At 43.3% G+C, this 26,899-nt stretch overlaps 1 protein-coding gene across 1 annotated transcript; it reads right to left on the bottom strand.

The window, feature by feature from the left end:
- Window positions 1-2,150: 2,150 nt before the first annotated feature.
- On the bottom strand, window positions 2,151-22,190 carry BFSP1 (beaded filament structural protein 1; the record flags this gene model as incomplete). The annotated part of the gene is made up of 8 exons (XM_080342335.1): window positions 2,151-3,085; window positions 5,005-5,090; window positions 6,467-6,687; window positions 8,642-8,749; window positions 9,457-9,549; window positions 10,405-10,500; window positions 14,031-14,091; window positions 21,820-22,190. 8 exons carry the CDS (start codon window positions 22,188-22,190, stop codon window positions 2,151-2,153), a joined length of 1,971 nt encoding a protein of 656 aa, XP_080198461.1.
- Between the last annotated feature and the right edge of the window lie 4,709 nt (window positions 22,191-26,899).

Genomic DNA, 26,899 nt, shown 5'->3' with positions numbered 1-26,899 from the left:
TCTTGAATCGATGCTTGCAAGTATCTCACCATCCCCATCAGCATTTAAACACTTCATTGAGAGTCTGCATTTAAAGCCGAGGTGAGCCCATAACTCATAACATTTACTGTACCTCTTGGCATTAGGAACAATAGAATGCTGGAGGTTTGCTATATAATTGTCATGGAAAGATGCCCATCATCTGCAGCATTACTGGCAACCGTCATGTTGGTGGAAAGCAGGTCAGAGAGTGCAGCAGAATTTAGGCCTCAGTTCCTCATGGTACTTGACTTCTGATGTTGGTGGCTGTAGTGCAGCTGCGCACCAGCTCAAGTCACCTCTTGCACCTCAAGTTGCTGCCTATGCAATGCAGTAAGAGATGTCTTAAAGAAAATGTGCCAGTAAACCCACACATTTATCCTGTCCAGCTGCTGAACAAGGTTTACGTGCATCAGAAAAAAACATGTTCTGTGTCAGCAGTGGAGAGTGGTGACTCCACACAGAGAACAGCCGAAGGTGACGGGATAGTCACGTCAGACACCCAACCCAGGCTCTCCTGAAGTGCTGCCTCTGTGGCGCTGACTGAAGCTGCAGCCTGCATATGCAGTGATAAATTCCTTCTCTGCGGTTATTTACACTGTTAATAAATTAAACTGAAAAGCAGCACACACCCTAGTAAGCCATGTCTGGCGTACACTTCCACAGCATTTCAATAAAACAGTGTCGACAATCCTAAGTAAAAATGTGACTGTGGGTCACCTGTCCTTGCTTCAAAGAAGGTGCCACTTTAGTAGATATAATAGAGCAGATTATATACTACACCTGCACTGGATGTCACTAATAAAAAAGAAAACACACACCAACAATATCAAAGGAAAGCCTTGGGTAATATGAGAAGGTAGTCGTGACTGATACTCACACTTGTCAGCTCAAATGTCATTTACAGGAGTAATCAGCCAGGAAAGAAAAGGCTTAACAATGCCAAAAGCTGAAAAAGAAACTTTGGGATGGGAGAAGAAATATGTAGAGCCCAAACTAAGAAAGTACATCAGTATGTACCTGCCTTAAGTAGGATTATTGGTACATCTAAAGTCAAGTTGGGGCCTAAATGATGCACCAGCACTTTAAATAGTGCTTGATATTGGCACAGAGAGAGGTGAAGGATTTTTTTTCCTGAATCGAAGCTTTCCGGAAGCTGCAAGAGGCTGTTGCAGGATTGCTTTTTGCGTCCCTGGGCACAGGGACATGGAAGGGCACCACTCATTGCAGCAATCCCATGGGGGACTGCAGTTGCCTGGGCTGCAGCAGGATCCCACAGCAGCATTGGATGCTGTAAACTGTTACAGGCCAAGGAGCTACTTCACAAAAAATACCAAAACACACAGTCTTTTTGAGTTGGCTGCAGTCTGCTCAAAAGGTTGTTGGCGTTCATAAATATCATAGTTGTGTTGGTGAAGGACAACGACTTTAGTATCTTTTGTGAGTTATCCTCCAGTCTGCTGCAATTTCAGGTTTTATTCTGAGAAGGTACACAGTAAGATCTTAATTCAAATACAGCTTGTCTTTAGATCCAAAAAGAAAGGTCTGCCAAGCTCCTCTCTATTTAAGGGCTGTAAATCAAAGAGATCTGGAATAGGTTATTTAAGAGGTGTCCATCCATCCCCTTCCCCTGGAAGAACTCCTGTACACCCAGTCAGTTGACTTTTACTAGTAGGGACTATTAGTCAGTGGTAAAGGCAACACGAACCCACAGCGGGGATATTCGGTAGAAGGCAAAACTTTTATTAAATGAACCAGATGTCACAAGTTAACATTTGCAGCTGTCTGAGAGATGGGGAATCGTACGGCAGCTATAGGAGCAGTAGAGGAATACGCAAATTTGTTCCAGATACTGTGGAAAGCCAGGCAGCTCCGTAATAATAATTACTTTCAACTTGTCCTAATCATGAAAATCAGTTGCATAGGATGTACCTATTACTTGTTGCCCTGGAGTGCTCCAACGGTCATTGCACCAAAGGTGAGCCTACATCAGACGGAATTGCCATCAGGATATCAATCTGTTCCATACCAAACAGCAAAAATCTCACTACTGTATCATTCGATCAGGAAAAAAAAACAGTCGTTTAATAACTATGCCAGACAAGTTGACTATCAAGTGGGGGGCGTGTCACTTAAGAGCCTTTGTCACCTGGTTTCTTCTTGCTTGTCTTCTCTATCATTGTCTCCACAATCATCGCTGTCTCTTCGTATGTCTGGATTCTGTCGTCTGAAAACTTCTCGATGGACTCCACCACCTCCACCTTCTCGTAGCTCATGGAGCCAGGCAAGCCTGCTTCCCGGAACAAAAGGCCCTGCTTATCTTCTCGGTCATATTCTGTCTCTCGAAGGACTCCTGGCTCGGCTGGGCTTACCAGACCAGGGGAAGGAACTGTCTCAGGCTCAGAGATGTCTGGATACTTTATGATTTGCTCAATTTTTCCTCTCGCTTTTTTCCCCCATTCAAGCATGTCTTCTTTTTCTTCTTCTTGGAGTTCAAACTCTTCCCTTCTTTCACAGATAAGCTCTTTCTCTTTTTCTGCTGGTTCACCAGGTTCGGGCAGCTCTGGGATGGGCTCCACTTCACCACCATTCATCACCTTCCCGTCGCTGATTGAAACCGTGATCCCTCCTGCAGGTGGGATGGAGGGGGCCAAGACGGAAGGTTCCTCATAGCCTTCCTCCCCTGTCACCAGCACATAACGCCCTTTGGGATAGCCTTCAGGTTTTGGCTCTCGTTTCTTGCAGACTCTTATTTTCTCCCTCACAATGTTACAAAATTTATCAAAGGCTTTACTTATTTGGGCTCCATCAGGTACATCCTCTGGGCCCATTTCTTTCTCAGCAAGTTCTAATCCTTCCTGCCCAGGTTCACATGTGACTGAGCCTTCGTGCACAAACTCCAGCTGGTCTTGGTCAAAACCTTCCAGAGTTCTTTCGTACATTCTTTCAGGCGAGAGACCATCAGTTATGTCTCTAGACATCAGCTCCTTTTTCCTGGCAATTTTCTTTGTCAGAGCTTTTTGTCTGGGCTTCACACTGGCAATATCTTGCATGGCCTGGGTGATATCTAGGGAAAAAACAAAACAAAGCAAACAACAAACAGTGCTGAACACAGCTGCTGCAAATGCTAGAGCCTCCTCTTGTTCTCCCTGCTGCATGTGGAGAGCTGAATGCAGCAGCACATGTGAGCATAGCTTCTGTCAGCACATTAAACAGCCTCTTCTTTTGCCTCAGCTCCCTTGGCCAAGTAGTCAATTTGCATCTGAGGTCGCCACTGCCACAGGCAGCGTGGGGACAGAACAACTGTGCGTGTGAGAGAAGCAGCTGCACAAAAAGTTCACCTTTCAGGCCGGCATTAATGCTCAGCAGAAGCGTTCAGCTCCGGCTGCTGCCGCAGTTGCGCTAAGCACCTTCCTCCTAGGCACTGTGACAGGGTTTGGCCCTGTTCACTAGACAAGAAACCTCATCTGCTAAGGCAGAGACTGAAGCCAGGTGCCCAAAGTCTTGCATGGCACGGCAGTAGGACTAACTAGAAACAGCTTCTCTGGCTTTTACAATTCCTGCTAGGGTTTAGGGAGGAAAAAAAACCAAAAGCCCTATTTGAAACCTTCCCGCTGAATGCAGCCTTGCTGGGTGAGCAGTGCAGGCCTGATGGGAAAGGTGAGGGTCATCCCCAGCTCTTCCAGTGCTTCTGAAGATGGGCACAGCATGGGGACGCCTTGCCTTTGTGTCCAGGGGGGTTAAGAGTGAGCCAGCCACCTCCTCTCGCAACAGTTTTGGGCACGGGCAGCTGCAGGGAGGCATGTCACAGCGAGCAGACAGCAGGCTCAGAGCTAAGCAGCTGCCCCACCAGTGGCGTGGTGCTGAGGAATATCATTTTGGCATCACTCAAACATGGAGGAGCTGGAGGCCCGTGCAGAGGAAATCCCAGCCCACAGGCTGGGACTCTGGTCTCCTGGGCAGTCAGCAACCACAGACCCCACGACAGCTCAGCGGGAGCACAGGCAGGCTATCGATTTCCATTGCATGAACAGCTAGAGCAGAGGAGGCAGAGGGTGGCGCTGGGAATTAGGGGAACAAAGATACAGATAGCTATTACTATGCTTTCCCGCAGGCAGTTGTTTTGTCCCATGTCACAGGTGCAGTGATGCACATAAAACACCCTGTTTGCCTTGCAGGTGTGGTAAGAGACGGACCGAATCCTCAGCGGGTATAAAACAACACTTTGCAGCACAGTAGTTACTTACAGCTGCTGAGGATTTGGCCTCAGGCATTATGGACCCATATAGTAGAAAAATGCTGCAGTTCACAGAGCAGTTCGAAAAATTACAGCTGCACCCCAAAGAAAAGCTTCATTTGACAGCTTATCTCTATTCTCAGGGGCAGTTTGTTGTTAGTAAAACCCTGGTGAGCCTTGGATTCAAGCTATAGCAAGCCATCCAGTATGTTAGTAGCTAGAGCACCTCTCTATAAACCAGCTCCCCTCTTTGCTAAGAGGAGCCTTGCTAGTTTAGTCTTGGCCATTTCCTTGTCACCAGGTTTACAAGCATCCTCATTCTAACAAGCAATCATACAACACAGAAGAAACACCATTCAGAGGGAACCAGGCCATGGCATGTAAACAGGCCCAAAAATGTGTCCTCTGCCTGCCTGCAGCACTCAACATGCCCTGATGCTCCTTGTACAGAACTGAAGCGTGGGCCAACAAGTCAGTCTTGCCACAGTTTCAGGTGCCTTCTGACTTCACTCTATTGATTGGCTTAAGTAGTAAGTTGTCAAAATTAACAAAGAAACTAGTTTGTGGTTTTGGCCTTTGACAGCTTGTCCCAAAGCCAGCTGAGGTAAGCTGAAATTGTTTCATTTACTTAGCAAGCCTGGATTCAAGCTGTCATGGCTGGTGTTTGCATAGAAGACAAATGGAAAAACAGCTTAAAAATACAATGATGCTGCTCTTGACAGACACAGGAAGATATGTCACAGGTTTACCTCTTCCCCTTGAAGCTTGAGGCTGGACAGGTCTATAGATCTGCGTGAAGAGTGTGACTGGCGTTCCTGCTATAGCAGAGTTTAACCTGCCGGAGAAGACGCGCATCGGTCAGATCCCTCCCCCTCGTTTCCATCAAGAGCAAGTGAAATTGTGCAAAATGAAGCATGTAGGTTAAAGAAATGCGTTTCTTTGTGGTGAGGAGTCAAGAAGAACACTGGGAGCCTGTTTCTTGCCTGGGGAAAATAGACACAGCCACAGCACCTTCACAGGAGTTGGACTGTTTCCACCAGCAGGACATGTGGGATGCTCCATTAGGTAAACTACTCTAGTAATTAAAAGCCGTTGCAATTTAGCACAGTACTTTGAAAGATGGAAAGATTTTGGATGGGCAAACAGTCAATCCATGCCTACCAGAGGTCAGCAAGAGCTGTAAATGCTGGCCAGTAAAATAAGAAATTTGGTAGCCATTACGACGTTACCTGCATATGCCTGACTTCAGAAGGGCAAGAAGAAAACTGAGCAGTCTTCCTTGGTAAATATTTGAGGAGTCAGTGGTATTAAGGGTTAAAAATCATAACTGAGAGGCTGGCCTATATGCAAACCTGTGGCCTTTCCAGTCCATTCTGCCAGAACTTCAGATATTTTGGCCTCTAGGAAGGATATATACTCTGTGTAGATATACAAGAGATCCACATTTTGATTTTTGGTGCTGAGAATTACCCTGATGGGATGCTCCTAACCAGAATGCAGTGTCCAAAACGAGACACTGAAAGTTGGTGAAATATCTGTTCCCCACGTGTGAGATTGATTAGTAGTGAATGTCCTTCCCTTGCATCTTCTGGACAACCCAGAGCAGTGGTTTGGGTGTTGAGGAGCCTGGTCCTGCTGCATCTGCCTGCGCAGGCAGCACTGGGCACTGCTGTGACTAGCCCAGCTCCTTTCCCTGTGTGAGGCTGATGGTTGACATTAGAGGGAGCCAGTGCTCCTCATGTAGGTTTAAACGCAACCTAAATCCCTGTAAATTTCTTGCAGTCTCGTCTTTCCCCCTCCCCCCCCCGCCTTGTTGTGAAGAGTGTTTCATTTTACAAGACATTTTCCCTGTCTGTGCACTGCAAGACCAACCTGCCTGTCATATCCCAGCAGCTTCGCTGACACCCGGGCCGTGGAAAGGGCATTCGGTTTGCTTTCATGTGCTCCTGACCTCTGTGCACTGACACCAGGACAGCCTATGGAAATGGGGCTGTATGGAAAGAAGCAGCTCAAAATGTTTCTAACCCTTTCCTTGGCTGAGGCTGGACCAGATTTTGCATCTATTTAGATTCCTGTCCCTGGATATCTACCAGTGAAAGGTGTGAAATGGACATAGTTTTGGGTGGATCAAATGTCCTGAAACATACATTTTTGAAAGGAGACAAAAGAGATCACTGGCCCCTTTGGGAGAGCCCAGAAATCCAGCCTTACCGGCTCTCCTCGTTCTCGATGATACGCCTGTACCGTTCCAGCTCGTTCTCCAGGGACTGCTGGTAGATCACCAGCTGGCGACAGTCGGTCGTATACTTCTCCAAGGTCCTCTCGGCCTCCTCTATCCCCTTCCTAAGGTTTTCAATCTGCTCATTGTAAAGCTGAATTTCATCGTCGTAACTCTCCTGGGTGTTTTTAATTGCTTGCTCTAGCATGGTTGTCTGGTAAACAAAATTGGTGGGTGAAAGAAGCAGCTCTGAAGCATTCAGCATCCCCACATTTCAAGGGTAATTAAAGGCAAGATATTTTATTATGATGTGTGAGGCTGCACTGCTGAAACACAGCAGCAATTTCACTGCATTTGTGCATTCAATCCCTTGGCTTTTTTACTGTAGCAATAAAAATAAGTGCTGTGCAGTTAGGCCTCAATGCCAGTCACTGGAGTGCACATTGACCAGGAGGTGGCGATGAGTCCCTTGCAAAAACGAGGACCAGGAATTACAGGTGGTATATTTTGGCAGTGTAATTCTGCTCTCACTTTCTTCTGCTATCTTCAGCTATTTATTACAGTTACTTTATCACTTAAGATTTTTTTTTCCCTTTTCAAACAGCTTTTAAAGAGATGCACTCACAAAAAGCTAATGGGGCAATAACTGACTAATGGATTCTTTAATAATTGATTTATTTCTATATGTTACAGGCAAGAATTTCAAAAACCTTTTAAGGGCCTAAATTTAGGAGCTAAGTCCCTTGGTATTAGTTTGGCTATAATGCAGAGCACGAGGGGACCGACAGGTTCCACAAACCCCTTTAGCATTTGGTGCTCATGAAGTGGGGTCAATAACCAACATGGTTATCAGGCTCAGACACAGGACAGCAAAGGAGCTCCAGGACACCTCAGTCATCAGCTTGAGCCTTCACCATCACAAGAAACCATGCCATCGACCTCCACTCATAAAGTTATTTCACCCTTTTAAACTCAAGGCATGAGAATTAACATATTAATAAACTCTTTCTAAAATGGGACATGAAGATTTGATTTTGAAAGCAGCATGATTAATTCCCCAAAGAGCGCCTCTCTCTGTCTGCCAGCAGGAGGCTGATTTTCTCCCCTTGTCCCTATACTGAGTCATTATCTCACTTATCAGTATATTGATTCTTGCCTTCCCAGAGCACATGCATCCTTTCCACCAAAGCATCACACATGAGAAAGAAACCAGGGAAAAAGACCTGGGGTTAGCACTGACCCCGAGTGCCCTAGTGAGAGAAGTTATGCTCATAGCTACTGCTATGGCTGTCCAGAGGCGTCCAAAGTATCACCAAAAGGCATTTTATGCCAGTATATAATTTTTCACACCCTGGATCCACTAAGAAACATTCAACTGCATGGAGGCAGACCTGCCATTGGCAGTTATCCAGGTCTGTTTTCTCTTCACTGTAGGCTTTAGCTGCTCCTCCATCTCTGCAGCCCTTGTCCCGGCACTGAATGCTTGCTCAGAGACAGTGGCTGGAGGAGGAAGGTTGATTTACAGCAAGTTTGGCTGGGAGATGGGCAGGAGCAACGTATGAAAGTCTTGACCAGGCATTTTCTGCGAATCAGGAATTGGCAAAAAGTAGGTGGTTTTGGCATTGATTTAATGCTTAGTAGTGACAGGGATGAACGCAGGATGCCAAGTGTATCTTAACACCTATTTCAAAGGACATTCACTTTTGGTTACTAAGTCTGTCCAGTCTTTCTCACAGCAAGCTCAGCACTGACAGAAAGGAGCCCTGGAGGTCCCCCATCATTTTTCATGGCACCAGTTTCCAGCCCAGGCTCAGTGAGAAAGAAAGCAAGACCAGCCCCATGTGTCTTTTCCATCCACAGCCTCCTGCTGACTCTATCCTGCAGGAATCCAGTTGCAAAGTGGAAACCTTCTCCCACCAGCCACTCCATTCGGCCAGGACAGTTTCGCTGTAGCTGTGATACCTACAGCCCTCCCATGCCATCTAAACCTGAAGATTTGGGCCACCGAGAGAAAGGGAGTGAAACAGCTGAAGACAGAGGTGGAAAACTAAAATGAAAACACACCTCCAAGTCTCCAAGCCAACTGACCCTCTTAAAGACCATGTGGCCATAAAAAGAGCAGAGTTCACAAGCACTACAGTGGTGTTTGTGGCTAGTTATGGCAGTACCTCTGTCTGCAGTTTGTATTTCTGTGCCTGCAGCTGGCAGAGGATGCTCTTGTATTCCTCCAGCTGGCTCTGCAGAACAGGGATCCTTCTCTCCGCTATCAGTTTTTCCTGGTTGGAAGAAAATGTTAATACAGGAAAGTATGTTTCACTCTTTAAAAAGAGCTAAAAGATATACTACTACTGGAAATAAACTGCAAAGACAAACAGAAAATTACAAAAGACAATGACAAAGATGGGTATTGAACCTCAAGTAAACCCTTGTGGCATGGCTTTAAGAATAAAGGTTTCAGATGGCAGGACTGTAGAAGTACAGCTTATGTTGAAATTAGACCCTGTAGATGTAGCTGTTCATATCTTCTTCCAACTAATAAATGTTCTTTGCATAGCCATTCATACTGGTGGGAATCACCAAATTTTCATCTACTCTATAACAATATATTTGACTTACAACTTTTCACCACATCTTGCCCCTCCAGGACCAGATTTACTCTCTCTGTAAATACTGATATATCCTGCCAGCTCCTCCTCAGGTAGGCAGCTCAACCACTTCTGCTGCCTTTGAACTAGCCATTTTTGGGGCTAGCACATTTGCCAGAGCACACCTGACTAACACAATCTCTCTTCTCCTGATCAATTTCATTTTTCAAAACTACAGGTAGTTTTTTCTCTTATATTCAGTATTCCGTACTCACTCATAGCTGTTGAAGTTTTCATTTAACCCTGGAGTTGGAGTTAGAGGATCTGGGATGCTTTAGGAGTAAACATTGTCTCTTTCTTACTTGGAGCAGCATGTATTTACCAACAGTAATACTTACCTCACATATGCCAGTGGCTATAGGGGACACGCGAGGGGTTGTCTGGATAATCTGCTGCAAAACACTGACATAGGTCTGGATTTCCATAAGGTTCTGTGGAGAAGTAGAAAACACCTTCATCAGAAAATGCCATAGCAAGGTGCTCCCTTCAATGTACTCCACTTTTGGGGATTGTTCCTAGATATTTACATCTTTCAGCACATAGAAGTCCAGTTCCTGTTCAGACTTGGTTTTGGAGTGTGGTTTTAGACCTCATTTTGAGTGCATGTGTGCTAACAGGTTCATCATGCTACTGGTACATTACAGGCATTTGGCTAAGTGACAACATAGTTCACAGTCTTAATTAAGGAATTTGTGATTTCTGATTTCACAGGAGATTTTCAAAATGAGAACCACAAAACCTTTGCATGTGATGTAAAGAAGTGAGCCTCTTCTTTCAAAAGCAGCAAAGATGGGACAGTGGCCCAATACCAGGCCTCACAGCTCTCCTTGGCAGCAGAAGGGGGCTGCATATGTTAATTGGCTGCAGCTTAATCATACAGCCACAGTCTCACGTTTGCTGATTAACTGGAATGCTCTGTCCCAGAAAACTGGGTATCCTCCTCTGATGAAAGCAATAGCTGCTTAGCATGAAATACGGGACAGTTTGACCAGCCTGTTGGGTTAAATCATGATAAGAGGTTAACAAATTAATCAAGACATGGCTACAGCTGTAGACATTGGACCCTGTAGGAGTCAATTCAGACGTTTGCAGCCAGCCAGCCATTGGACTTGACCTCCACACTTCAGCTGTTGTGCCCACTGAAAATATACAGTGTTATATTTACCCACCAAAACACAGACGGGATTTGTTTTAATTTGCCGCTGGAAGAGATTGCGGACAAAGGAAAGCTTCACATGTGTCTCTAGAAGGAAGATACAACGAAAATGGCAAATTCAGTCGGTTACCTTCTTGTATCTGTCCTTCGTGGCATTAATGTCATCCTGCAGGAACTGGGACTCGATCTGCAGCTCCAGATTGCACAGCAGTGCTTCATCAGCTTCCTGTAGTGCAGAGACACACAGTACGGTCAGTCTGTACAGCTGGAGCACCAAAACCACAGCAGCCACTGGGCCATAGCAAGGATCACTGCACATGCTTAGAAACCTGTGTGGAGAGTTAAAGCCTAGAGAAACTAAAGTATTATGGAATCAACAAACAGCAGGCACCTTATTCATCATCTTCTCCTATTATACATGCTGCTTTTCTGTACAAACATAATTTATGATACAGGTTGGCACTAGCACTGTCGAAATATGTTTACCATATGATTTATGAATGCTGGGAACCAAGTAATAGATGCTATGAAATACCAGGTTTTGACAATAAAAGCTTGCAATGGTGCATGAATCTTAAACAGAAGACATCAACAGACTAAGGTGTTGATTTCTCTAGGGTTTATGGCAGGACCTGAGGTATCCTGACAACTTTTTAATATCCCCGGTAAGTAATCTCTTATTGAAAAAAACACAGGATGGTCCAAAGTATTTTCTCTTCTTCTTTTGGTGTCTTCTTCAGTATCACAAATGTTTGTCACATTTGGAGCCACTTCTGAGAACAAAAATGACAGATGAGCAAGACTACAAAAGGTCAGTTTGCTGCAGAAATTCCTAATATTGGGGTTTGTGAGGAAGGAAGTTCATAACGTCCAATTAATCAGAGGACAAGGTGTATGACTAGCAGTCATGATCTCAAAGTACATAGGTGTGAGTGGCACTAGTACTTAAATCCAGTGAAATCTCCATTTTCAAAGGTCTAATTTAGATTTTTTCCTGTGTTATGCTGTTTAATATAAGCCCTTGAATATAGAATAATTTCCATGGAACTTGGCAATATATTTTACAAATATGTAAGTGTGAAAGTAATAGCTTTATTCTTCTACTTCATGCATGTCTTCTTGGCTAGGGTTATCATTAACTAATACAGTAAAATATCACTTTTGAGAAAGTATCTTGGAAGTTGTCAACAGATTATTCCTTGCAACTCTACAAAACTTTTAAGTTCCTCCAAGAGTTTGCGATTTGCCTCAAGAAAGTCTTGATTTCTGCATTTAACTTAAAGCGTGTAAAAAAAGGGGAAGGGGGAAGAATTTAAAGGTCTCCCTTTAAAATTACGTATGTGCTGTGATTTAATTTAATTAAAATTACCAGCTGTAAATGTGTCTCGGTGAGGGGAACACAGGTTGCAAATAAAAGACTGAAATCTATGGGTGCAGCATATGACTGGTGGAAGGGGATTTTTCTTTCTGCACATGCACGGCATAAGCTATTCCAAAAATGCGTAGATGTCAGCTGTCTCATTATGCCGCTGAGCCTCTCCAGCAGTCTCTCTGCTTTGTGAGACAGCAGCTGATTCAGACACATCCAGACCAGCACATTCTGAGCCAGTCATCAGGAATGCCCACTGCTTTTCTGTGCTCTTCTGCCTTCCTATTGAGGGGAAGATCAACAGGACAATAGTCATGTTGGCAGGCTTGGGGGGGAGCCAAAAAAAGCCCCAAAGGCCTTAGATAATACAGACAAGCAAATATTTCTGCATGTAATAAGCAAAAGCAGCATTTGGCTTGCCAAATGTTCCTTCAAAGGGGAAAAATACATTTGTTTTTATGCTCTGCTTTGAGATACACCGGCTTCATTGATGATGCTTTCTATTAGAACAGTGCAGCGCCGATGCATTTTCTTCGGAACTTTGCAGTATTCACTATTCACTCAACTTCTGAAAAACCTTTCTGCTTTAGGTGTTGATTCCAGAACCCTGATCCATGTGCTGAAGCAGCATTTTCATTTACCTTGGAAGACAAATCCCTCAGCTACCTCTAGAACCACTGTGTGCTGATTTTCCAAACGGATTCACCATCTGTCAGAAAATATGCAAAATCCCATTTGGACATGCAGATTTCAGGCTACGTCTTAGGCACTGTACAGAAAATCAGCTGTGTTCTCTTCAGCATTTGGTGCCTCAATACAAGGAGGTGCTGCAACAAGGGCAGCCCAGATGCAGCCTGGAATAAAAATACCCCCCACAGTTCAAGATCTTGCCAGATGTGCCTGGTGTTGTCAAATTATTTCACTTTTCTCTAGCTACAGGTAGGCTGAGAGGAACAGTGAAGCTGGACCCACCACCTCCAACTACCGCCTAAACAATATTTGCCTCCACAAATATTTTTTAAGAGTTTGCAGGGTGCCCAAGAGCCCTGCTAGCACACTGGAAAACAGCAGCGATGCAGGATGTCTAGAGCTCATGGAAGACAGAAATGCTGAAAAGCTCACTTATTTTTAATATAAAACATGCATAGCATTGATATGACAGTGCTCAAGCAGAATGGCTCCTGCCATTTGTAGTGGGGAAATAAAAGTCTCTATTTAATTCACCCATAATTGTTTTCCAAAACAGAAGATGAAGGATAAGCTGTGAGAAACAGAACTGGGGAAAGATATCATACAACTTTCTTCACTCAGTTGAAAGCAAGTAGCAAGCAGATGACTCAGGCTTTCTCACTGTCATAGACCTGGTTTGGAAACTTCCTAAATATGTTAGTAAACTTTTACATTTTCTTCAAGCTATGTTATTTGCATAGCATTAATTCAGGAAAGTGCAGCTCAATGTAAACACTGCACATGTTTCACTGTGAAAGGAACAAATCAGGGCGTTTTGCAGCTTTTCTTTTGCTTGGAAGTCTGGTGGGAAGCTGTGGGTCTGTCCTGGGAAGGACTGACCATATCCTGTGAGGGACTGAGGAGCTTTGAGATCCAACAGACTTCAAGACCTGGATGCAATCATCATTTTCTCATGCCACGATATCAGTTCTAAATATACTTTAACACAATAACTGTATTTAAAAAAAAAAGAAAAGAGGGGGAAAAGAAATATTTAGCAACAAATATGTTTTCTCCAGTCATATTCCAGACTCTTAGATACATGAATTTACTGCACATTACAACTAATAAATGGACTCTTCCTACCTTTGTGTGTAGACTCTAACTCAGAAAAATTGTCTTCTGAGTTTAAAAAAACCAGTGTGTTAAGAGTTAAAAAGAATTATTAAAGGCACCTAAACATGTGCCAGGTCTTCAGCAAGGGTGAATTAGCAAAGCTAACACTGGATGTGGAAGAAGGAAAAGATATGTCAACTCCAGGTCCTGAAATGAATGCAGGAGCCATCTGCTGATGCTCTGAAGGAGTGCTGTGCAGTAGATCCTCCTAGTCCTCAGTCTTATTGAAAAATTAATGATGTCCTGAGCACAGCTGAGGCTGTGGGCTGCAGATGGCATGTGCTACATGACCAAAATGAACAGGGCTGTCCAGAGCAGGGCACTGCGCAGTGTGTATGCACATGCCAAGGTTCAGCCATTTGCACGAGGCTTAGGGAAGGGGATGGAGGGGAAGGAAAACTTTTCATTGATGTATGATGACAAGAAATGTCTTGCTCTGACATTTTATCTTCCCACTGCTTCTTCAAATAAGATTGCTGTAGTAAATTAAATCAGAGGAATAAATGATGAAGACCTTTCCTTTTCCATTTTCCCAGGCTTACCTTATTAAGGCGTTCAAGGGTTTCTTTTAGCCTCTGCTGATATTCACGTTCATTTCTATACCTGCAAATAGAAGAAAGGAGATGAATGTCAATGGTTCATGCTTTTGCAAACTGCACTGTCATCTGCAATATCACACACAACATATGCTTCACACTGAAGCAGAATATGAATCTTGAAAAGGCCTAAAAGATTTATTTAGGCATTAGCTGCTTTTTTTTTTTTTTTTCTCTCAGATGCTAAGAGTAATTCCAGAATTTACTAATTGTCCTCAACTTATGTAGCAGAAGACAATGGAAGACATTTGCTATCACTTTTTCAGAGAAAGCCCGAGAATAGATTATTGACAATAAAAGTATATTCAACTGGCATTGGACTACAGTGACAGTCATTCATCAGTGGCTACCACGTGAGTATTTGCTACATTGGCACATTAGCATTTAATTACATTGTACTTGGTTTTCTGTTCAATAAGCATTTTCATGATAAACACATTAAACTCAAAGGTTGCAATTTCATATATTGACTATGTATGAATAATGCTGTATTAGGGTGCTTTAATAAATCAAGCTTTATGTCCCCTTTAATAGCAATTCATACTTCAGCTTGGTAAAAATCATGTGTGACTCTTAGTAAGGATTACATTCAGCCAAATATTCTTATGCATTTACAAAATGTCCACAAGTGCACTGTGCCCATGTTCCTGGAGTGAGTGAACAATGGATGTATATTTTGTGTACCTTTGATTTGAGGAAATGGCACATACTCTTTTAAGAATTATGGCTCTGTATTTGTATTTTCATAGAATCATAGAATGATTTGGGTTGGAATGGACCCTAAAGCTCATCTAGTCAAACCCCCCTGCCGTGGGCAGGGTCACCTTCCACTAGACCAGGTTGTTCAAAGCCCCGTCCAACCTGACCTTGAACACTCCCAGGGATGGGGCATCCACAGCTTCTCTGGGCAACCTGCTCCAGTGTTTCACCACCCATATCATAAACATTTCTTCCTTATATCCAATCTAAACCCACCCTCAGTTTAAAAACATTGCTCCTTATCCTGTCACTACTGGACCTTGTAAAAAATCCCTCTAGAATTATCTTCTAGGAAATGCTTTTAGTTGCACAGTACAAAATTTCTTAATTGTTCATTACTGTCGTTTATTCCTTTCCCTAAATAAACTATATATAAAATAGGAGACACAGTTTAATGAGGCTCCATTAAAAAAAAAACAAACACAGCCAGAAGCATCTTATAGTACAAGGCTTTGCCATCAGTACTGAACAAGTAGCTCATCAAACTCCATCTTCCTCCAGTGCCAAAGCACATAAATACAGTCTATTCCTGTTTATCCCTTTGTTTGCCTTAAAATAATAGATATACAGAAATATAAAAAGCTTTCCTTTCTTACTCCCTACAAGAAACCCTCGTGGTGGGTGACAAGTCAGCTTTGGTGGTGAATATCCTTCATTTGCAGTACAAACAATGGACATCAACATAAGCACGAACCCTGGCTGAAATTCAGAATTGAACATAAGCACTCGTTTGTCTTCTGAAACCATCAGTTAAGCCCACATATGCTAGTGGCACCCAGGGGACTTGCTCCAGTCAACAAGGAACGTGTCAGTTCCTAGACTGAACAGATCAAGGATCAAATTATAACAGTCTTGTTAACCCCACTTCTTTCATTTATCTCTTGCAGGATGAACAGCCAATGTTATTCTCATCTCTTTTAATATGTCTTGGAAAGCTGAAGGGATGGGGTCACTTGTGAACTGAGCAGGACCACAAAGAAAGAACTCGGCAGAACAAAGAATGGACTCAACTTAGTGCTTTGGTTTCCCAACTTTCCCTTCTTTTGAAATCTCATAGTAGCAGGGTTGGTCGCTGGCCTATTTTAAATTCTTACCATGAACAGCAAAGAAACAAGTGAAAATGATGAGATTTTATTTCATTATCACTCCTACAAATCGCTGGGCCTCCTCAACTGGAGTGCTATTTTCTGACAAAACTAAAACAACGTGTTTTTGCCAAATTGTAGTAACACAGGCTTTGCTTCCAAGGATATAACCAAGAATATTCAGCTTTAAAAGTGAGATTGCCTTTGTTTCTCCTGTTTATTAAGTAGCTTACCTCCAACCAATTTTCTATCTATCTTATAAATGTTTTTGCGTGCAGTGGACAATAAACACTTCATTTACTCGGTTTCTGCGGCAGCTTGTGAAAATCAAATACATAGCTACAATAAAAGGCTGGGTTTACACGCCCAAATAGAGTCAGGTTCTAAATCTCAGCCCTAATGTCATTCCAACCTGCTCAAAGCTGCCAAGTTGCTAGATCCTCACTCAAAAATTATTTCAACGACCAAAATATTCAGCTATGTTTTCCTTCACTCTCCAATCACCCAAATACCTGTTGCGTCACCTGGCCATATATCCACCTGGCAGCCTTGAGAGAGTTAATATTGTGTGCTTACTCTTTGAAGGAGGACTGCTTTTAAGTGGTGTTCAATCTGCTCCAGAAGCTCACTGCAAAAGGGCTAAGGACTTCTTAGAAATGCTTCAGAGACCTCATGATGCCTCTACGCCTGCTGAAATCTGCCTACGTAAACGCAATGGCTGACAAATTGCAGCCTTGTTATGCTTCAAACCTGATTTCATGTTCAAGTAATTACCTGGGCACGTTGAAAAGAGGTGAAGTTTTTAGTCTTTCCTGGAACTTAAGAACCGTGAGGTTTGGTTTTGCTTTATTGATTTTTTTGTTTGTTTATTTTTTAAATAAACCCTTCTCACCTAGTCAAGCAGCTTTAGGGCTGCAACAAACTTTTTTTGACTGTTTGGAACAAAAGAAAAATAAAGGATAAAAAAAAAAGATATTGTTTTTCACAGAGGGGAAACAAAAATGGAGTGGAGGGGGATGCTGGGCTCAAAGAAAGTATATTACACTTCAAAGGTTCCCATTCCCTCGCCTCTCTTAGGTTAGCAGCTCTCTGTTGGGGCACTAACAGATTTACAGATGTTTGTTAAACCCCTTGAACTCCACTACAGCTCAGGGCACTAGGCTGGTGATGGTAGCAGGCATGCAGGAGGGAAACCCACTGCCAGGCTGGTTTCTCTACCTGGAAAGGACGGCTCCAGCAGCACTGTCTCTCACTGACAGACGGACTCTTAAGAGATGGGGTCCTCAGGGCAAGGCCCTTTTTATTCAGACTCTGCCTCTGCTGCAGTGCAAGGGCTGGCTCCTCTCCAAAGAAAACAGTGATAACACATCCTCGTGATGCTCAATGGTCAGATACTCTATTCCATGTCAAGCCTGTGCTCTTAATATAAAGAGAAATGTTGTCTCTCTGTTGAACCCTGCTGAACTCTTCCAGCAATATATGAAACGTGGCTTGCCGTAAGCCCAGGTTAAACTTTCCTGCTACTTTCCTCCTTTTCAGTTTCCCTGAGGTACTTCTGTAGCCTCTTCTCAATAGAGGCAACAGTAATTTGCATACCAAAGAGAACACAAACTGCAAAATGCTGGTCCTACAACGATGATGGACAAGCCAGTAACGCTTGGTTTGTTAAACACCAGAAGCTCGGATGAGCCCCGTGAGAGCTCTGCTGATTTATGAAGTGATTGCTATCTGTGTTATCAAAAAGCTGCTATTGAGCAGCTGACAGCCGTGGGGCAAGAGGAGCGGGTGGAGGGCAGGGAGGAACTCCTCACCTGTGGCTGCAGCAGGTTAAACTCTCCATATCACCACAGAAGCAGCATGGACACAACCCCTGCACACTGCTCTTTAAAATGGCTTTGCTGATGCTCACTGGCCTCAGAGTCCCTACTGCTCTGCAGATCCCAGCTATCACATTTTCCTACTTGTTTTTGTTCCCCCTCATGGGTGCTGGATCTCCACTGTGGTCCCAAAGGGTGTCAGCTCCTCTGAGCATCACCACACAGTGCAGCTTGGAGAACACAGGGCAAATTTCTATGTCTAGCTATTTCCAAATAATCATATGGCATATAAAACCCACGAGATTAGTGAATTAATTTTAAATGAAACAATCGGTTAGTAAGACTTTTAATTTCTAAAATTAATTAATCCTGTTCAGTCAAGAGTACTAAAGTCTGGGTTTCTACATCTTTCCTAATATCATGGAGAGAGAAACACAGTCCTTTCCCACAGCCAGATGCAACATTGCTATAATAATGATGGTCAATAAAATTAGCATAATTAGTCTTTTTATGAGATGCATCCAAACAATTCCTAGTGATGCTTTTTTTTTTTCCGGCTTCAAGAGAAAGAATTCTCTGTTGGTAGAGTCTGAATTATTCATGTTGATATGAAAAGCTGTGAATGTGCCTATAGAGGACTTAAAAATAAATTTTAATGTAAGACCTACTTTTCAATGGTTCATGCACATTTAATTGCACAGTCCCAGGCCCTGCTGTGTTTAAATGTAGCTTTAAAAGGTCTAGTTATAGACATAAATCTATTTCCCAAACTGTGAGCGTAAAAAAATGGTTCTAAGAGCTAAAATTCTTTGCATTAGTGAAGGGCACACACATTTGAGAATTAATTGGTACACAATGCTCTACTCTAAGAGATTTTGTTAGTCCTGGTGTGCCAAAAGCAGACACTTAAATGTTTCAAACCAAAGCAAGAAATCTGTATGTTGGTAGTACAGGGAAAGGCATCTGCGAGGGTAGCGCAGGCCTAGGTAGGAGAGCAGCTCTTCGGCACAGGAATCCTTCTAGTTTCAGCAACATGGCAAGGCCCTAACACAGCACAGAAGATTACTCCTTTATATTTTGTTTAGAGAGCTTTACTTATAAGTTTAACTAGCTAAATCATAGCCATCAGAATGGCTTTGAACTAGAAACAGGGTGAGAAGGCAGAGTACCTGGTGTCAGAGCACTGGCATTATTTTAATGCCTGCAAGTCAAAACCCGATCCATTTTTTTCAGATGCTAAAAAAACTTCCATGTTTGTCTTCAAGTCAAATTCCGCAGCTCACAAGAGGAAAAAATAAAACCAATATTCACTTTTTGATGTAAACTGAAGGGAATTTGCCACAAAGGTAGCCACTGCCCTTCCATTGTAATGGCTCTGTGTACCTTTGATTTTTAAACTGCAAGGTTGTTGGCTTTGATATAATCAGTTTCCTTTTTACTTTTGTTTACAGCTGCTGAGCACCCATCCCAGGATTGTATGACAAGACACCGTCCATTTTTTCTAACAAGTCACTAACTACCCCTAAAATCTCACTTTCCAAAAAAGAACACCCCACTTCTCTGGGTGCTTCCCACCCCAGGAGTTTCAATGTCTTGTATTCTCCCCCACCTATTTATAGATTGCATAAAGCACCATACTGGGGAACCATACTGCCAGTTAATCCACAAACTGCTTAGGTGGATGCAGGAATCCATTAAAATATTGCTGGTACAAACTAATATTTTCTGGTACGTTTTTCTAATTGATTTCTGGACAGTTTTTCTTGAAAATTATCAAAACCAAAGAGAGAGGTGTGTATTCTGGTGTGCTGGCTCTTCCCCTGCCTGAAATATTCCAGACACAGATAATGTATCATGCCCAAGTATATCATAACACTACATGTTTCTATATAGTTTGTAGATAATTTTTAACTAATATGCAGCTAGACATTTAAGTATTTAATTTTGACTAAACTTGGAGTTTAGTCAAAATCTCATGGACACCGTGTAATAAAAACACACAAACAAGCATCACTGCCAACAGCTGAATTACAGCATTGGCTCAAGGCTGAATTTCCTGCTCATATCACTATACAAAACTGCTTAATCAGGTGCTTATTACTTGCTGGCACCGAGCCAGGGCATTGTGGACATCCGACCATTTCCAGCACTAAGCCTCAGTGCATCCCGATGGGCGATTCTCTGCTGTCAGATGAGAAAGAGAGATCAGGACTTGGCATTTCTATAGCTGTGACAGCTCACAGCCCCCATGGGCTGTTTGTGTGGCAGCTCTCCAAATCGGGTTGAAGATTTTTTTTTTTCCAGCCAGCTCATTTTCTTGCTTCAAATCTCAGGTTTGCCCCAGAAATATCTGTGGCAGGACAGGAGATGGGGCGGTGTGTGCCAAGCAGCGTGTAGGGGTGAGGACAGAATGAGGGTGCATTAGGACTGTACAGCTGCTGATAGCAACACATCATGGGACCATGGCCGAAAGACACAGATGGCCTCGATGTCAATTATCACATATCTGTTTTCTGGCTCTATCCAGTTGAAAAATGATCAGAGACAGAAAAGGAAAATATTATCATGTCTTACACTTACTAGTCCAGATGAGGGGAAAATCAGCAAAGGATGAGACAAAAAAAATCATATCATTTGGGTAAGGTCAGATAAAATGTCAGTGATGGAGACAAGGGATGAAGTCTTGAGGGACACGTATTTCTGCAGTAGCTAGACAGCACTCCAGATGATTCACTTGCTGCCTTACTAAAAATATTTCTGGTGGCTGTGGCAAGCATTGTCTGGGACTGGCTGCACTTCCATCAAGACTGTGTTGTTTGTTTTCCTTCCCATCACTATCAGTGAGAATTGTTTCTAACTAAGCTAAAGTGTATTATACAGAGTGCACCCCTCACACTTTGGTGGGCAGGATTAAAAGCTCCGCTTCAGCCTCCATGCTGCTGCCAAATTTTCCTGAATGAGCCAGACGAATATACATTTGGGGGGGGGAAAACCTGACCCATATATAACAGGAAACCAAGATCCTTCTCTCCTGTGAGCAGACCTTTCAAGAGCAATACTCACCAAGTCTCATTGTGTAATCAACTAAGCAACATGGCCAAAACTGCCTGTTGCTGAAGGGAAGAGATTAGATGTGTCCGGAGGCTCTGATGTGCTTCACCCTCTAAGGCTCTTGCTCTTTGAATCGTGGTGCCATGGAGGTTAAAGAAAGGTGAAGGTGGGGAAAATCTGTTCTTACAGCTATTGCTTTAGTAACACAAGATGCAAATAGTAGCATGCAAGGAAGAAGAGGGTAATTAGGCAAATTTCACAAACCAGGAAAAAAAATATTTACATTCTTTTCATTCCACATCTGTAGTTGGTGGCACAGACTGGCCCAGGTGCCTCACAATGCCTGTAAATAAGAGTTTATCAGAGATCTCCCACACATCCCAGGAGATATTTGGAATTGTGTAACTTTAGTGCTCAGGCATAAGACTTGCTTCAAGTCGTTTGTTTTTTAACTAGGTTATTCCCTCTTTGCAGCTCAGAGCAAAATCCTCCTAGAGCTGACGAGCAGCAGCAACCAATGGGTGCCACACCAAGGAGTTGCTGCCATAGAAGGGACAGGGCAATTGTCTGTCTACCTTATTTCCCCAAAAATAAGACCTACCCTGAAAATAAGCCCTAGCATAATTTTTCAGGATTTTTGAGAATGCTCAAAATATAAGCCCTACTCTAAAAGTAAGCCCTAGTTACAGTTAATTAAAAAAAGTCAATTTAAATAGTGTCCATGCAGCTATACATGTAAAAAATTAATAAGTTTTAGAGCAAAAATTAATACAAGACCCTCTCTTATTTTCAAGGAAAAAGGGTAGCAGCAGTGAAACCACGAAACACAGAACTGGAGCTTCTTAAGTCCTGGCACCTTGCTTTTCACAATGCGTTTACAGGTCATCCCTGGCTACAAGTCTGATGCACATGAAGAGGCATCACCTGTGCACGAGAAGCAGCTGGTGACACCAAACCCATCCTTACTACAAAGATTAGCTATGAAAATGATACTGCCTCTCTTCCTCCATTCACAAGCCTTACTTGTTGCGGTATTCATCGAGCATGCGCTGGGCGTCCTTCTCCTCTCGCTCCAGCTTGGCCCGGTCAGACGCCAGCTCCCGCATCCGCTGCCGGTTGAACTCGATCTGCCCGGCAAAGGCTTCGTCCAAGCCCACCAGCTCGTCCATGCGCTGGAAGGTCTCCAGCTGCTTCCGCAGGATGGTGTTGCGCTGCTCCAGGACGCGTGCCCGGTTGATGTAGCTGGCGAAACGCTCGTTGAGCTCCTGCAGGTTCTCCAGACCCCGGGCTTGGGCCAAGCTGTCGAATTCGGGGGAGCCTCGCAGCTCATCGTAGGCATCAGACCTTTCATATTTCTCCTTGCGCACCTCGCGGAGAAAGCTGCTCCTGTACATGGCTTCGGGGGGACTGTGCAGTGCCGGGTTCCCCTCTTGCGTGGCTGCCTGTCTCTCCAGTTTGGATCTGAATTATGCCTGGGGAGTTTTGGGAGGAAGAACTGAACATAATCACCCCCTCCCCCCCAGATGATTAGGACTTGACTCCAGGGCAGTTTGTGGCACTAAAGGCATCATCTGCAGCAGTGAATTAAATAAAACCCGATGGCCCCGCCTTGGGGCTGCCCGTCCAGGCGTCAGCAGTTCGGAGGAGCAGTGAGCATGGGGGGGGCCGAGGGGCTTTTCTTTTTGAGCTTTGCAATTGTGTATGGCCAGAATAAAAGAGAGCAACATCCAGCTTTCACCCGGCAGATTAAAGCATTATCCATGGATAACAAAACAAGCACTTTGCAGTTTTGGAGGTTAAGCTCAAAGCCTTTCATGGCTCTGCTGGGGGGAGAGCTTTGTCCCATGGTGGTGTCCCCAGGGCTGTGTGCAGAGGCCTTCTGCTGAGCCAGGATTTTGGTGTGAGCAGATGGCAGAGTTTTACTTTTGTTATTTGACAGTTTTGCAATTGTTTAGATTGATAGAATAGTGTATAATAGTCAATGTGACTACTGCTCCAACTACAAGATTTTGCCATTCAGTTCTCATTTCATGCTTCTTCATGTCAGTCTGTTCTGCAGGTTATTTCTACCTTGCATAAGAGGCATCAAAGCAGCAGTGGTACTAAAAGCCCCATGTTTAACAGGCCCCTGTTGGGAGGCCAGTTTCCTTGCTATATCCTCTTGTGGGCTTTCCATATTAACCCATGGGCAATCACCATCCTTCCTTGGTTCCCTTCACTCCCACTATAATGGAGTTTTGTGTGCTGCCATTCCCTGAGAGGTTTTAGCTTTTCTGGAATTGATGTATCTATTTCCTCTAGGGTTTTGTTGTTGGTTTTTTTTTCCAGTCTTTCCCTTTACAAAATTCTGCTTCTTGGTCCCATTCTTCCAGAAGCATGCCTACTAGCCCAGCCAAAATAGCTCAGCATCAAGACAGTCCAATGTTGAGATCTCTGTTAATAATGAATTTATGTAAAAGTCACTCTTTCATTTTTTAACGGACACATCTTACATGACTCTTCAAACCTCATGTATTGGAACCTTAATGGAGAGAGATCTCACTGACAGCAAGCACAGAAGTGAAAAAAGAAACTAGGCACTCAGATGGCTCTGAAGTTTGGGTACTGTTATCAAATCTGTATCAAAAGGGGAAAAAAAAGTCATAAGATGTTTTCTGCATATTTCCTATTCTGCTTCAGATTATTTGGAAATGCAACGAGGAAATATCAAGTGATCTTTCAGAAAATCAAAGGCGGCTTTGGACACACGTTGTGCAGCTTCACAAAAGCTTCTGAACTACATACATAGCAAAACAGATGGAGATTTTTTACAAATGTCTGGGATCTTTATATAGCAATGGGCATGAAAGCACTGTTTTCCACGCAGTACAAACACGTCGGCATTTGCAGCTCGTTGGCTGGACAATGCAGCTGAGCTTTTTACAAAGTTAGTCTTCCAGAAGAGATGAGAAAGTAGATTCTGCTGGATTGTGGACAGTGTATTTTCATGGCAAGAGTTTTTTTAGGTTTTTTGGTAGCCTTTCAACACAATAATAGCCTATATGAGTACCATCCCATCCCTCTCTCTGAGGCTGGAAGCAGCCTTGACTCCATGCTGACCATGTACCTTAGCCCTTCAGGTAATAAAATTAATGTTTGTGTACAGTGTGTGTACAGACCCACCATATCCCCAAAGAGATCAGCATGTCTGCAGGCAAACCCTTGCAGTGCTAGTTTTGGTTATTAAAATTTATCCCATGGTTTCTGCTAGGAAAAATCTGGGTTTGCTATAGCATGTATTTCTCTAAATGCTATAGCATGTGTTGCTATTACATGCATTTCTCTAAGATAGGATTTCTGATACCAGGATCTCACCTTGAGCTGTTTCCTCTGCTGACTTGCTGTAGACACAGCTTTACTGGGCCAAAGCTTAAACCACTCGGGCTCTGTGTTAGTGACTTTCTGTGGTGGAGGCTCCACCTGCTAGTTCAGTGCCTTAAGGAGACACCTTGGCCTCCAGACAGCTCATGAACACTCAAATGCAGCAAACCAGAATAAAACAGCCCGAAAGGAAAAACAGTTTGGCCTAGACTGCAAATTTTATTTTTCTTTTCAAAGAGAGAGCATCAAAAATAACATTGAAAAATCAATCCGCTCCTGTCATGCACTGAATTATTTGGCTCATCTAATGGACTGCTAAGGTGAATTTCTTACAAATGGATCCTGCACACTGTTTCCTATTTAGAGACGGTTTGAAGCCTGAAAGGTTATCAATACACACACTAATGAAGTGTCTGACAAACCACTGCTTGGAAGCTTTTTAGATTTAAATCAGTGAGTATATATATGAAACCACTTCTATACAAAATATGCCATCCTTTTAATCTAATGCCTGCATTATAAATAAGAAGGAACATGAAGAAACAATTTGTATTTTTCCCTCTTTGTCCCCAGAGTACATGGGAGTTGTTCTTCCGAGAACAAAACCTGAGGCTGTCTCTTTGCAGTTTAAATGCACTACATGATACATCACCATTGTACCAGCATGGGTGTTTACCTACCACTGCCCAGCTCAATAAATCCCTGATACAGCGGGTGGTTTGTTTCTTCTCTAATTGCTTTTATTGCTACAAACTCTTTGCAGACTAACTTGGCTATATCCCTTATGCACAACATCAGTATATTTTGGCAGTACCACCAACCTGCTTGCACTCCTTCCCACTCAGCTAAACCAACATGAGCTTCTCATCCTAAATCAAAAGAAATAAAATAAAACAAAACAATCTAGTTGAAACTTCATCTTTCTGCTAAGAACAGGCCCAGCCTTAGTGGTGCTCTGCATGGCCCCAAGACAGATCCCCACAGGCAGCCTGCTCAGGTTTTTCAAATTAATCCTCCAAGCTCAGTAATAATAGGACAGCTTGTTGGTCTATTCAGCTGCTATGAACTGACTGCAGACAACCACGCAGCTCTACCTGTACAGTCCAGCTGAGGCACTCGGTTCACTGTTGCTGTGTTTTCAAGTTCTTTTGCATCATTCAGAGCCTGATACTATAGCCCAAAGTGTCCTGTTCTGTAGTTCAGATTGAAACTTCAGAGCAAGGTGTGCTAACAAAATGTGTCACGATCATTTCATGGCAAGGTCTCATTAGATGGAAATTGAGGTTATTCTTCATTTGGAGAACTGATTCTCAAAAGGCCACATCCTGGTACGTCACGTCACAGGGCTGAAGAGAGCTGCAGTGAAGGAACTTCTTGGTGAATATGATGGATGAGGAAGATTAAATGAATTTGGGCTGATTAGTTTTAAGGATGACTCAAACTGACGTACATTGAAACACGAAAGTGTGCAGCACACTGAAAAAAAGGTTTTTCTTTTTTTTTTTTCCCCATGTCTATGGCGAATAGGACAATAACAAGTTTAAACCATGCAATATAAGATACAAATTAGTCACAAGGAAAGTAGTCTAACTGTTCCTCTAATGAAGCACTAGAAATAAAAGATTGCAAAGTCTCAGTCACTGAAGCACTTTAAAGATCAGACTAAGCAAACATTGCCCAGGATCGAGGGGTATTCACTTTATCCTCCCTTAGGAAAGAGTTTACAGGACACTACAGGGGGTGTTCCTTAAATCACTCTTAGTGCTCCTGGGGCCCCAGCAATGATTTCTGAGGTCTCCCCCAACCCTGCGAGATCCATACCCTCCCTGCTTCTTAAGTGCCCTTGCACGCAGTCTTTGTATTTGCTGTAGAAATCATTCTCTGGTGTGGCATTTCTGTGCAGCGCATCACATCCGGATGCTGACTTGCACCCTGCTTTTTAGACTTTTCCTGCAGCTATTCCTATCCCTCCAGGTTACAACATAAAGCTCAGGGCTCGAAGTTGAGTTTTAGTTATAACATCATGCAGCTCTTTACAAAATACACAATTAGGTACCACCAGAGGGCTGTAGTCTTACAGCAGGAGGAGGCTGTGGGCTGGAAATTCAGTACCTCAGTTCCCAGCATAAGTAACACCAGTGATTCCTACAGAGAGTTTGCTCTGCAGTATAAAAACCAGCTGGATTTTGTCCTTATTGCAAGAGTACACATGCTGCAACAAACCACTGCTTCTGCTCAAGGATATTAAACTCTCCTGGGATCAGGGTCAGCCCCCTGCCTGGTGAATGTGCTGCTATAAAGCTGAGTATCTGCTGCATTGCTCAGGACACACACCACAAGAAACCAGCTCGAATATACACCCCAAAAATAACAGCAACCCTGGGACAGACCCTTTGCTAAGCTCCCACTGTGGAATCAGGTCAGCAGAACATCTGTTGCACAAACCTGGTGTTAGGCTGTGCTCTTCAAGCTGGGCATGACATGAGAAATCTGATTGAAGTAAACAATATCATTAATTTTCTGTAGCAATCAAACAAAATCAGAATGGCAGTAAATTTTTGGTCTGTTTTGTACTGGTAAGTGTGCTGTAGTAACTAAGTTTCTCAATTGCAGTGTTAGGGAGACAAGTTCTACCAAGTTAAGCTGAGAGATTCCCCCCCCCCCCGCCCCACCTTCATTTTGGCTATCAACAAGAAGAAGCACCACACTGAGAGACACCCTTTCAGTCAAAGAATCAGAGACA

Source organism: Nesoenas mayeri (genome assembly GCF_963082525.1).
Source record: "Nesoenas mayeri genome assembly, chromosome: 3".
Taxonomy (NCBI): Eukaryota; Metazoa; Chordata; class Aves; order Columbiformes; family Columbidae; genus Nesoenas; species Nesoenas mayeri.
Note: the sequence above shows the minus strand (reverse complement) of the source record. Positions and strands in the feature narration are given on the sequence as shown.